Consider the following 13,832-nt stretch of genomic DNA (forward strand, 5'->3'; position numbering starts at 1 on the left):
AAAATACATTTGGAGGAATGTTGAAAAAACTGATAACCATGGACCTCCATAGTATTTGTTTTTCCTACTAAGGATATCAATGGTTGAGGTTGCAACATTTATTGTATTTTGTGTTCAATAGACAAAAAACAAAAACAAAAGAAAACTCAGGTTTGGAACCACTTGAGAGAGTAAAATGATGACAGAATTTTTATTTTTGGATGAACTACAGTTGAAGTCAAAATTATTAGCCCCTCTGAATTATTTACCCCTGTTTATTTCCCCCCCAATTTCTGTTTAAAGGAGAGATTTTTTCAATATACATTTCAAATCAAATCAAATCAGTTTTAATAACTCATTTCTAATAACTGATTAATTTTATCTTTGCCATGATGACAGTAAATAAAAATTTACTAGATATATTTCAAGACACTTCTATACAGCTTAAAGTGACATTTAAAGGCTTAACTAGATTAATTAACTAGGCAGGTTAGGGTAAATAGGCAAATTATTTTATATGTATTTTATATGAATTATTTTATATTTTTTTCGGAAAAAAATTTAGCTTAAAGTGACTAATAATTTTAACCTTAAAATGGTTTTTAAAAAATGTAAAATTATATTACTGTGAAAATTTCCTTGCTGTGTTAATCATCATTTCAGAAATATTTAAAAGAGAAAAAAAAAATTCAAAGGGGACTAATAATTCTGATTTCAACTGTGTCTCTTTAAGATAAATTCATTTATTATTAATTGGTTACTTTAGCATACGGATGACTAGGAAACTGAGATTAGCAGAATATAAAAATGTTTTATGAATTTGCAATCCTCAATATCACAATGCTTTACATTATAGAGATAAAATGGTAACCAGTACACTGGTAATAGTACACTGCTAATGTATTAAGGTCAATAGGAAAGGAGATAGGATAAAAAGGTTACAACAGAGAGAGACTTTCTGGAAAGCAAAAATGTCCAGGTTTAAATCATTTTCCTTCAGCTTAGTTCCTTCATTCATCAGGGGTTGCCACAGCGGAATGAACCGCCAACTCATCCAGCATATGTTTTACAAAGCGAATGCCCTTCCTGCTGCAAGCCAGTACTGGCAAACACCCATACACTCTCATTCACACACATACACTACTGCCAATTTAGTTTATTCAATCCATCTATACCACATGTCTTTGGACTGTGGGAGAAACTGGAGCACCCGTAGGAAACCCACGTCAAGACAGGGAGAACATGCAAACTTCACACAGAAATGCCAACTATATTATATATTTTATTTTTAACCAAATGAAATTTTTTAATCTGGTTTCTGAAAGACTTATCTACAAAAAGATCACATTTATTCTGTGTTTATTCTCATTTATTTGCTTCAAATATTGCAAATATTTTATCAGGTGTCATCTGATATGTCTGATCTAAAATAAGTTGCTTTCTATTGGATTTTCTACTTTGGAATAATCTGTGTATTTATGAATATACATAAAAATTATTATTCTTAATATCCAACATCTTTCCAGAAATATGTTAAATTATAATGTCTAATTTAAATGTCTAATATGCATTCTGAAATTAACTGGGTATGAAGAATCACTGTTTTCATTTATACACAGCATGGTGAATTATGTATAGCTCAAAGCTAAAGATCAGACAATATACTGTATATAATGTCTTACAGAGTGCAAAGTGCATGCACAGTCGCATGCTGATGGTTGTCCTGGATATAAAAAAGCTACAAATATATATAAACCACAGAACCGACATACTTTACTTTACTTTACCTAAAAAAGTGAGTAAACCCACTGCCTTAAAAGTGACAATTTGACAGCAAACCTGTTGTAACTTGGAACTGTTAAGTTAATTAACTTAATTTATAATGATGCACATTTACCTAATCATTTTAAGGCAAAGGGTTTACTCACTTTATTAAGTAAAGTCAACTAATGGCTTTAAAAGCATCGGGTTTACTCACATTTTTAAAAAGTGAAGTCAACTAATCACTTTTTCCAGTGTAGCATCAATCTAAGCATGCACTTTAACCTAAAGCAGATCCAAAAAACAGTAAGACAGATGCAACAGTTTAGTGTCTTTATTTTATTTTTCCCTGAACAGTTTTATCATTGGTCCTTTGAGGTGAATGTGGGACAACGAACAGACACATGTATTCAAAAGTCATTGATTTACTTCATGTGCTGATTCTTATTTTGAAAAGAAATCAGGTGTAAAAAGTAAAATGACAGAAGAGGCTGCGATGCATATAGCCGAGGGCTTGAGGAATCGTTCAGGATGAAACCATAGTCTGGAACTCTGTTGACAAACACCAGAATTGAAATGAGTGCATAATTTAGGTAATGATTTCACAGAGACGTTCTAAAGGAAACTTTTCAGTATAGCTTTAACCTGTGGAAAAAACAGTGTGTTTCAACATATGCAAAAGAGGCGATTTCTATCAACTACATCCCTTTTTAAATATATAATAAAGCTAAACTCAATTGTTAATTCTCAATCATTTGCGTGCAGCTTTTAGACTTTGTCTAACATGTGCATGACCGTTACTCGGGATTGAACTATAATAATATGAGATGACTCTGATCTTTGATCCTCTTACGCAATCTAGTGATAAATTTTCCTAGAGTTTCCATGATCTAAGACAGCTATTAAATCTAAGTAATGATAAGAGAAATCAGATAACAGAACAATCAAACAGAGGACATAAAAGGACAAACACAAATACTGTGTAAAATAATCACTCAATTTTCAGGGAAAATTAATACTACTAGATGTAAATATGAAATGAGAAAAAAAAGTAAATGCACAAAACACAAGAAAATGAAAAAATAATGAATAAAATATGAATAAATACATAAATAAAGCAAAACATTTACCATCTACTCCAATTCGGCCATCACTATCATCATCTGCAGCTGTGAGGAGGCTCTTAATCTCTTTTTCTGTCAGGGTTCGTGCCCCCGGGAAAAACCGCTGGAGAAAGAACCTGATTGACACAAATCCATCGATGAGATCAATAAAGTACTGCGCAACAGTCATCAATACTCTGACTCTCCTGATTCAGCATTTAAAATTCTCTTCTTCTTCCATTTCTTTCAATCAATTGATCAAATAAAATTCCCCTTCATACATTCTTGCTAAAGTGTGATGTGAATGTCATCTCCTGTGTTCTAGCTCTGCTGATGTTCTTACATAATACAGATAAATCACATAAAAAACATAATGACAGCATCTCCATGGATTACATTCAGAAAGGATTTAGTTTAAATGGAACTCTGGAATTATCAGGTAAGACATGGACATATATTGTAAAAAGCTTAAAAACAACAATTCTCTTTATGCACCGCATTTCATACATGCCTATTATAAGCATGACGTTTTAAGCATTAAGAAGTGCCTCCTCTGATCACACTGAACAACTAAATCCTTATAAACTGTGCTTCGGATGTCCTCAAATCATCACATCAGCATAATATATGGTTACGTATTTTCAGCATTAGCAAAGCTGAAATCACATCTCATTATTTTTGATAAACGCAGCACCGGCTGAAATGACATACTTGAGCTCAGCCTCCTCGATAAATCCACTGTTATCCTCATCTATGATACGGAAGACATCCTTCACCTCCTGAGGAGTTTTCTGGCTTAGGCCACAAAGCTGGAAGAACTTTTTGTAACAAAAGGAGTCCGGAGCTGTTGGAGAAAACTACATCAGATAAAGGCGAACATCTTGACAGACAAAAGTAGTTTGTCTTAATATTATAATCATGATTAATTGTTATTATACTATTATTCAGTACATTTGTTTCATATTTACCACACCTTGGCAGTCTTTGACGGCATTTTCAATGGCTTCAGCTGAGAGGATGGAAGTAAGTGACATATTCAAACTGTTGAGAGAACAAAACATTCCTTTACATGGTGTGGATGCATGTGTGTGTGTGTGTAAAACATTCAAAAAGTGTAAAATACATCAAAATTATAGATTAACTGTAACATTTACTTTAGCATCTTCATGACCAATGCTACAATGCTTAGTTTACTTTCTAGTCAATCCGCTGTTACAGAAATAGCTTTAAAATTAATTAAACAAAAATCCAAAAAACATACACAGCAGGGAGTAACACTAATAAATTCAACAAGAATTATTAGATGTTAAGCAGAAAGCAGCATCTGACCTGTGAAGAGTCTCCTCGCGCTGATCTGGAGCAGAGGTAAGGCTGTGTGATAAGCGTCTCTCATCCACTCACCTACTTATATATATGTATATGCTAATGGGACGGACAATGAGAGATGCTTGGGTTACCTGTCAGTGTATCAAATTCGGATCGACTTGAATTTCTTGCCCAACTAATTATCCTTTACTATTTAAATGAGACTCGGACCGAATGCGCGCACATGTGCCTGCACTTCGCCCTAATAACAGTGGGTATTTGGACAGAATCGCGCTCTCTCTCTCTTTCTCTGTGTGTGTGTGGTTCAGGTATCCACTACGTAACATAGAAATACCTGACGGTTTTTACCTTTTTGGGACACTTCTTTTTGTCCCACAACCAAAACAACTTATACATCAACAATAATAAAACTTATATAATAAATACTTTAACAATTAAATGCCTTTTTACAACACTTTGTGAACACATTAATTCCTCTAGTGCTCATTATATATTTACTCCATGAATGTTTGCAGTGTCTTACTCAGCCAAATCTCACGAGAAAACGTAAGTATTTTACGTTTTGTCAGTTTAGTGGCTAATTCGTACGAATTCGTACGAGTTTAGTCGTACGAAATTGTACGATTTTAAAAAGGAGGCGTGGCACCTAATTTTCAACGTCTCGTTCTCATTGTACATTTAATAATTATTGTAATTATTTATGCTAGTGTGTTTAATATTAGACAATGGACATTATAATCTCTCTCTCTCTCTCTCTCTCTCTCTCTCTCTCTCTCTCTCTCACTCTCTCAATTCAATTCAATAATTGCTTCATTGGCATGACAAATGTTACAAATGTATTGCCAAAGCATGTATAGTTTACATAAAAAAGTAATATACATATGTAATAAAACAGTACACATAAAAGATAGTGGTAGTTAAATATTTGTATATTAATTAATAATATATTAATATTTAATATATTATTAATTAATCATTCAGGGGGGGGGGGGGGCTAATAATTCTGACTTCAACTATATATATATATATATATATATATACAGTATATATATATATATATATATATATATATATATATATATATATATATATATATATATATATATATATATATATCATATTATTCAATATATCATCTCTCTCTCTCTCTCTCTCTCTCTCTCTCTCTCTCTCTCTGTCTTTCCCTCAGTTCAATTCAGTTCATTTTAATTCAATTCAATAATTGCTTTATTAGCATGACAAATGTTACAAATGTATTGCCAAAGCTTTTATAAAAAAGAACATACATATATACAGTGGTGGAAAGAGTACTGAAAAACCATACTTAAGCAAAAGTATCATTACTTGCGTAAAATGTAGTGCAAGTAGAGTAAAAGTATCTGTTGTAAAAATTACTCAAAGTATGAGTAATAATTAGACCTTTTAAAAGTACTCAAGAGTAGTGAGTATTACGCTGTAAAAAGCTGATGCATTTACTAATTTGTGCATATGTGTAAACGTAACATTCTGTAGTGCATTTAGTTATTGCTCAGCAGGCACAAAACCACGTTAATATTAGGTTAGATTTAGGTTCTGATGTCAGGTGATCAAAATTCAATATCTAGTCAGCATCTAAAGGCAATGTTATTTTGATGTCCAATAATGATGTCAAATGACGTTGATGTTTGGTTGATTTTAGCTGGTGTTAGAAAGTGACTAAAATCTAACGTCGAGTCAACATCTTAAACCAACGTCATATTGATGTCAAATAATGACATTTATTCGTCAGGTATGGCAACTAAAATCCAACATCTGATAGGCGTCATAGTGGTAACGTCCACAACATCAAGCTGTAACATCATTAGATGCTAATATTTGGTTGATTTTAGGTTGGACGTTGGACATTGGACATTGAGGTCGACCTTACATTGGGTTCTGATGTCAACCCAATTTTAATTTCCAAACAAAATGCAATGTCCCCACCACGTTGGGGTACAACGTCAATCTGACGTCATAATGCCATTTCGGTCATTATGTAAACATTTGTCATCTTCTCATCAGTGACATGCATCTAAACAGTCTCGGGGTCAATGTGTTTAAAGATTTTGCACTATATATGGAATTTATATAAACATATATAATAATTATTATAATTATAATAAAATAAAAATATAAATAAAAAAATCATTAAAAAGTCTGAATAAATTGTACATTGAACAATCAACATTTTAGGATAAAACAGTAATAAAAATGATAATAATCAGTAAATTTACAATGATTCATTTATAATTATCTAGGTGTGTCTCTCTCTATACATATACAGTTCAAGTCAGAATTATTAGCCCCCCTGTTTATTTTCCCCCAATTTCTGTTTAACGGAGAGAAGATTTTTTTTCAACACATTTCTACACATAATAGTTTTAATAACTCATTTCTAATAACTGATCTCATATGTTAAATAATCTGTATATACTCACATATTTAACAACTTTGCAACTTTCACATTTGTTACAAATGAGGTGTTACAATGTAATTTATTAACAGTGGAAAAAAAAGATTCTGATGCAATGTTTCACATTTTCCCTATACTGAGAAATGAGCCACATGCACAAACATTGATTATACATTTCCTATTCTCATGTACTGCTTGACCTGTGTTGTCTGAATCACCTTTGGTCTGTTTCACAAGATTAGTTAACATCATCATGTATTATTGTGAGCCCCATAGTTAATTAATAACAAACCTGAAGTTTGATGATATAATACAAGATTTGCTTTTCCATTATAAATGCTCTTCTCCGTTTTTATCTGATTGATGGCAATGATGGTAATGGCAAGTTTCTTTAGCAGCTTAAATATCTTTACATGTAATGAGATTGACTTTATCTTAGCTTTAAAAGACAGTTGGGAGTCCAGTCCACTTAAGTTGACACTGAAACTAATCATCTACTCATGCAACTTGAAACTTTTCTCTTACTTTATCACTGATCTGACCCATATCTGACAGACTAATGATTGAGCGCACAGACGCATCATTTGCTGGTCAGGAAAATCTGTCAGAATTCAGAGTAAAAAGTATATGTGTACCAGAGAAAACAGACAACTGAATCATATTACTAAATAATGCTTATTATTACATTTGATGTACTTTTTTATTTGTTGAATGACATTACAATAGGAAAAAATATATGCTGTAACGTCATGCATCAAATTGAAAAGTGCATTAATTACGCTGCAACATAGTAATCTGGAAAGGGAAGAAATTGCATTACCAAGTAGCTTTCACCTGTCAAGGAAATGGGAAGACAAGACATTGGAGCCACTCAGACAAACCAATACACTCTAATGTCACTGAACGAACTGGTAGTGTTACTGTATGGTGATCTATCCATTTACATTCTCTAATTTGGTAGTACAGTACAGCTAGTGTGTCTTCTGTTGTCTTAAGTTGAAAAATATATGTAAATATTACTGAAACGAATGACAAATGTTAAAAATGGTAAACAAACTGCACACTTTTGCTTTTAGGGGCACTTTTTTGAACATGAAGTATGCAAAAGAAAGCTTGTACAGGTGAAAATCTAGTAGAGGTGTGAGGCATATAAAATGTGGCCGCAGACTACACCTAGTGGTGGCCTCATGTACATACAGAAGACTTTGAATGTATCTTGGTTTCATGTACACTGTGCAGGCTTTAAAATATGCTACAGTCATTAAAATTCCATTATTAATCAGTCGACGCCACAGCGGAATGAACAGCCAACTTATCCAGCTATGTTGTAAGCAGCAGATGATGCCCTTCCAACTGCAACCCATCACTGGAAAACACCCATACACTCTCATTCACACACATACACTACAGACAATTTAGCTTACGCAATTCACAGTATACTGCATGTCTTTGGACTGTGGGGGAAATCGGAGCACCCGGAGGAAAACCCACGCGAACAATGGGGGAACATACAAACTCCACACAGAAATGCCATAAGACCCAGCCAGGCCTCGAACCAGCGACCTTCTTGCTGTGAGGCGATCATGCTACACACTGCACCACCATGAAGCCCCGTTTCTATTTTGTGTAATAAAAATAATTTTTATATATACATGTGGTTGCCAAAACTTTACCAGAAAGAAAATGGCGGCAAAAATAAAAGAGTAAACATTTAGGTTATGATTAACTTGGTTTAATAAGTTATAATAAACTTTATAACATTGCATGTTGCCATGACTTTTTGATCATATTATATAGATTATTTAACTTTATTTAGCTTTGTAATTATTTAGAATATTTAAACTAAGAAATTTTTGTTTAATTTAGTATAATCTATCTGATTATCTAAATCAGATTTTACTTAAAAATATATAAAATGACACAGCACAAACAAAACATACCTACTCAGTAAAAATATTCATAAATTACATTTATTTTCCATTTATTTATGCATGTAATATGTTAAAAAGTTTTAAAAAGTCTAATTTTGATGTTAAAAATTCAACCATGCAATTTAACAATGTGACATTTTTTAGAGATTTTACTATTCAAACTATTAAAAAATGCCAATAAAAGTCTGTTGGCATTTTTTAATAGTTTGAATACTAAAATCCCAATAAAAGTCACTTTGTTAAATTGCTTGGTTGAATTTTCAACATCAAAATTAGACAGCTGCGATAAATACTCCACAATGCTCTTAATAAGTGTAATAATTGTGTAATAATAATTGTGTCTTCATAAGTGTAATTGTCGTGTTCCTTTAGTGTTCCCGGTGAAAATTAATCGGTCCGTTTTAACCTGCTTTTAAATTAGCACAAACAACGTTTTTCAAAACCAAATTTTTATTCATAATGTCTCAAAGTAGTGTTTAACATGAATTTTTAGAATTTGACATAAAATAACTGCAGTGAAAATACAAATAGTGAGTAAGTGAGTTGCAGTGGTGTACATATGGGGATGTTTTCTGTCTGATGGATTAATATAGTCTGGATACGCATTCATTTCCTATGGCGGGAACATCACAGGTGTAACAAGGTTGACTAAAACACTCAAAATTCAATGAAAGAGGTGATCATAACTTTTATGTTCCATTGCACAGTGTGGAAGATATCATAAGGCCTTGAGGCCATCAGATGTAAAACACAATATTTAAGAGTGTTTTAAATTGTAAATCGGTCAGATTTGACCTGAACAAGATAGGAAGGTTAAAGTGTGTTGATTTAACAACATACTAATGCCACTTATGTGTTCGGTTTTGGTTTAGTATTAGTATTTCTTCCTGCAGGGGCCATTGTTCTGCAAAGTTTAGCTCCAACCCTGAATGAAAATACCTGCCAGAATCCTGTAGACCTTGATTAGTTTGTTCGGTTGTGTTTGATTACGCTTGGAGCTAAACTATGCAGCGGCTCACCACCCCTGCTTTAATCTATTATCCTATGCTTCCACTTTCCCATTACTACTTTGTTTCAGAGCCTTCTGCTATCATTTACTATTTTAAAAAGGAGCATTTTACACCTGCTCTCTAAACTCTTTTATTTTTATTTTTTCATGTTCCCAACAAAGTCACTGCCAATGTAATCCTTTGTATTGTAGAAATAGCTGAGCTATAATGTCAGTGTAATATATCGACAGATTAAGAAGATCAAAGACTCAGTAATGAAAAATAGTATTTATTTTCTCATTGTCCTTTCCCCAAAACATCGCCAAAGATTTTACAGAAACCAACATTCATATCTACAATGCGAAAGACCATGTGAAGTTGACAGTTGTTGTGGACGGAGTGCAGCATGGGAGTGGACAGTCAGAATTGTGTATAAAAATCAGCCACCCAGATAAAAAAGTGGAGATCTCAGGCTACGACTGTGGTTGTCAGAATAAGGTGTTGGCTAGATCCCATTTATGCCTTGACCAAGGAGGCGAACTCTGTAACATCAAGGAGAAACAATGAATCATTATCAGAATCATATTTCAGTCATTATACATGTGATATATTCAACAAGAAGCAAATTCCTCACCATCAACTCCAATCTTGCCATCACCATCAGAGTCTCCAGCTTTCAGGAAGGCCTTTGTCTCTGCATCAGTGAGTGCCCTGGCACCAGCAGAGAAGTTCTGCAGGAACAGTCTGAAGAGCACAAGCACATAATCAACATTAGGCGTCCTTCCATTGTTTGAGACACCAGTTCAGTGAAATCTGTATGTTAAGTCTGTGTGAAACAGAAGTCACCATAGTATGTTCTTTCCTATTTTGCTGTATATGTAAAATCGCAAGAAAAAAAAAGTATGGCAGGGCTTAATTTTACTGATTTGGGAATTAATGAAGCATTGGATTATTCTGATTTATGACCCTGGATCCTTTTTATGTCTTAAGTTGCCCAGATACATTTTTGACAATAGCCGAAAATACACTGTATGGGTCAAAGTTATTGATTTTCTTTTATGCCAAAAATCAGTAGAATAGTAAGCAAAGATTAACTTAAAAAATAACATAAAAAACATTGTAAATTTCTTATTGAAAATATATCAAAACTCAATTTCTGATTAATAATATTCATTGGTAAGAACTTAATTTGGACTATTTTAAACATTACATTTTAGTATTTAGATTGATTATCTAGATTAGATTATCTAGATTAGATTATCTATAGAACGTGTATTCAATCAACTTTCAGATAATGCTAATGGTCAATGTTGTGACAGATTTCCCCTCCCATGTTACAAGAGTAAGAGATTATGAGGCCACACAATTTTTGCAAATAATAATATTATAATAAATATGCCAATATTGCATATAAGGAGATAAGAATCTTTTATTTTCAATTCCCTGGTGACTTCAGTATCCCAGCACAATCAAAAATTCTGCTTACTTAAGCTCATCCTCCTCAATGAAGCCGCTCTTGTCCTGGTCAATGACAGCAAAAGCCTTCTTGATGTCATCAGGAGTCTTGGCGGACAGGCCAACCTTGGCGAAGAAGTTCTTGTAGTTGAAGGAGTCAGCAGCTAAAAGATAATAATATGTGATTTTTAGCTAAATAGTAGAGGAACAAATCTGTTGATGCAAAAGTATAAATTTCCTTAATGTTTAGACCTTAAAATGAAAAAAAAAAAAAAATAAATCATCAAATACTCGCCCTCATGTCGTTTCAAATCCACATGACATTTTTTCCTTCATGTTAGCCAGAATGTCTCAGTCACCTTTCACTTTCAATAAATATTTGTCCATACATGAAAGTGAATAGTGACCAAGGCTGTCATTTTGTAACATTCTGCCTTCGTGTTCCATGGGGAAAATAATGTCTTGTGGGTTTAAAATGACATGCTTTCGGTTGTAGTCTATGCCTGTTACCTTGGCAGGCCTGCAGGGCTGCAGTGATGTCAGCTTCATTCAGAATACCAGCGAATGCCATGGTTAGCCTATAAAAATGTCAGAGGTTTTCATTTTTTTTGGATAAACGTACATTTGAATTCAAATACACAAATATATTTCAAGAATACTGAATAAATTCTCCATCAACAAAACACTCAGAAAAGATTAGCTTCCATTTGCTGCCATATTAATTGCATATGCCTGCAATAAATCCCACCCAGTCTTGTCGCAATCAAACAGCTTAATAAAGAGTGATATCCCAACACGTCCAAACTCCAAGACACAAATGATTCCCACTCCAGGTGGCAGAGACTTAATACGTCAAACACATCCTTTCCAGAAGTCATATGGAAGATGTTTCTCGTCATGTTCGGTTTTCTTTCTTTCAGCAGTGAAGAGACTCACCTCTGGTTGTCTTCGGGGTTTTGGGTTTGGATTCGCAGGGATGAAACTGGCTACTGCAGTGAGCACCAACTCCGTGGCTTCCACCTTATATACCTCTACTCAAACGAAATATAAGGCATAATGTAATGGATACCGCAAGAGGGGCAGTTGGTTGAAAAAACTTGTCCAGTAGTCAGGCTGTTCTATTTATATGCTCTAAAATGAAGATGCTTAAAAGGTATATGTGTAAGTCCTTAATTTCGCGATGGCTAATAATATACGATGCTGATATCGATGAAAGCCCGCTGTGGGATGATTTTGAAGACGAACGGGAAGAGATAAGTTCATTTTGCATGAGAGAGTTCGCATTAGTTTTGTAATGGAGCAAATCGTTTCGACGCGCTTGGAGTCTAACGAGGAAGCGCCTGAATCCATGAACCCATAATACTTACTTTTTTGGCCGTTAAATGTTAGCTTTGGTAGTGAAAGGTAAATGCATCGTTAGAACTTCTAACGTGTGTTTATTTTACACGAGCAAACAGTCAATGATTGCAGGTTTCGCTCCTCTGCGTCTTAGTTATATTTTCTTCATTTGAAGCCATTGCAGTTGCTTTGATTAGACCTATGGTAAAATAGGTCTAGACTTTGAGCATTGTTCAAACAGATACTCTTTCTTGACGAATATAGCTTATGTCATTTTGTAGTGAATTGAAAAGGAAACGTGTTGCATTTATGAAAACAGTATAGTAGTTCATGTGTTGTGATTCATAATGGCTTTATCACTTGTCTTAATCCTTTACAGGATTTGAATTTATGAACTGCTAATTCTTCTCTGCAGTTTTCTTTTCAGTTCCTATACTGGTAATTGTATTATTTGCTCGTTGATGCTTTGCCTTTGTTATTGTGTAATTCTGAATTTAAATTAAACGTGTTGCATTTATGAAAACAATACATGCGTTTTGATTTGTAAGGCTTTTTCACATGTTGCAAAACAGTCAATAAGCTGGATTTGAATTTATAAACTTCTTATTCTTCTCTGCAGTCTTCTTTTCAGTTCTTATGCTGGCAATTGTGTTGCGAATATTGTTTGCTATTGTTTGTTATCGTGTAATTCTGAATAAAAAATTAAATAAAATGTCCTATATGGTATTGATACCTTAAAGTACAATTCTATGATTAAAACCATACAATCTCTAATAATAATATTAGTCTCTAATATTAAAACTCTCATTTAAAATTATGACAATGTCTGGTGTATTGGGGAAAGATAAGCTTTGTTGCACTCTCAGAAAAAAATGTACACGGTGGTACAAACAATGTTTCTTGAGGAACAGATTTGTACCTCTGTAAAAATTTTACCTAATATAGCACAGAAAAGACCTCTTATGGTAATGTTCTGTGATCATAAGGCAAAGTGATTTTATGAGAAATTTCCATATTAAAACATGAATCATCATTTAAAAGTATATAAAGAAACTTGAAAAACACTAATTATTAGTTCTATAATACAATAATACAAACAACTGGTAAAACATCAAACTATAGGTATTGTAAACTAAACATTTAAGGCATTTTAAATAAATGTTTGGTGAGCATTTTTGATACTGTTAAGGTGCAAAGTGACTTGTCACTGTAGTGGTACCTTTATGGATCAGATTTGTACCTTTGATAAAGGTACAATAATGTATCTGCTGGTTTTAAAAATCAAAAGTACATTTTGGTTTCCCATGGTACAAATCATGTTCTTAAAGGTACAAACTGCAATGGTACAAATTTGTTTCTTTGTCTTAAAGTACAATTCAGTTCCATAAAAAGGTACCGTCTCAGTGACAAGGGTTTGAATCTTCTTTGGTACAACCCTGTTCCATTTTTTTCTGAGAGTGTAATGAAATGACAAACGAGACTATCTGAAGGAAAAACATTCCCTTTCAGCAGTCTTTTA

General features: G+C 33.4%; 2 protein-coding genes across 2 annotated transcripts; both read right to left on the reverse strand.

Annotated features, from left to right (window-relative positions):
- Positions 1 to 2,059: 2,059 nt before the first annotated feature.
- pvalb9 (parvalbumin 9) lies at positions 2,060 to 4,381 on the reverse strand. The gene is made up of 5 exons (XM_056469573.1): positions 4,173 to 4,381; positions 3,817 to 3,884; positions 3,555 to 3,687; positions 2,871 to 2,980; positions 2,060 to 2,292 (listed from the first exon to the last, which is right to left on the reverse strand). The coding sequence occupies exons 2-5, from the start codon at positions 3,875 to 3,877 to the stop codon at positions 2,267 to 2,269; spliced, it is 330 nt and encodes a 109-aa protein (XP_056325548.1). The 5' UTR covers positions 3,878 to 3,884; positions 4,173 to 4,381; the 3' UTR covers positions 2,060 to 2,266.
- Positions 4,382 to 9,793: 5,412 nt separating this feature from the next.
- pvalb3 (parvalbumin 3) lies at positions 9,794 to 12,021 on the reverse strand. The gene is made up of 5 exons (XM_056468901.1): positions 11,912 to 12,021; positions 11,486 to 11,553; positions 11,007 to 11,139; positions 10,155 to 10,264; positions 9,794 to 10,062 (listed from the first exon to the last, which is right to left on the reverse strand). Exons 2-5 carry the CDS (start codon positions 11,544 to 11,546, stop codon positions 10,037 to 10,039), a joined length of 330 nt encoding a protein of 109 aa, XP_056324876.1. The 5' UTR covers positions 11,547 to 11,553; positions 11,912 to 12,021; the 3' UTR covers positions 9,794 to 10,036.
- Positions 12,022 to 13,832: the final 1,811 nt, after the last annotated feature.

This window comes from Danio aesculapii, chromosome 12 (assembly GCF_903798145.1).
Source record: "Danio aesculapii chromosome 12, fDanAes4.1, whole genome shotgun sequence".
In the NCBI taxonomy this organism is placed as follows: Eukaryota; Metazoa; Chordata; class Actinopteri; order Cypriniformes; family Danionidae; genus Danio; species Danio aesculapii.

Coding starts and splice junctions, on each gene's coding strand:
- pvalb9 (XM_056469573.1), bottom strand. CDS start 3,877: ATGTCACTTACTTCCATCCTCTCAGCTGAAGCCATTGAAAATGCCGTC. Junction 3,688..3,816: donor TGCCGTCAAAGACTGCCAAG/GTGTGGTAAATA, acceptor TTTCTCCAACAG/CTCCGGACTCCTTTTGTTAC. Junction 2,981..3,554: donor ATCGAGGAGGCTGAGCTCAA/GTATGTCATTTC, acceptor TGTGTCAATCAG/GTTCTTTCTCCAGCGGTTTT.
- pvalb3 (XM_056468901.1), bottom strand. CDS start 11,546: ATGGCATTCGCTGGTATTCTGAATGAAGCTGACATCACTGCAGCCCTG. Junction 11,140..11,485: donor AGCCCTGCAGGCCTGCCAAG/GTAACAGGCATA, acceptor ATTATCTTTTAG/CTGCTGACTCCTTCAACTAC. Junction 10,063..10,154: donor TGGCAAGATTGGAGTTGATG/GTGAGGAATTTG, acceptor TTGATGTTACAG/AGTTCGCCTCCTTGGTCAAG.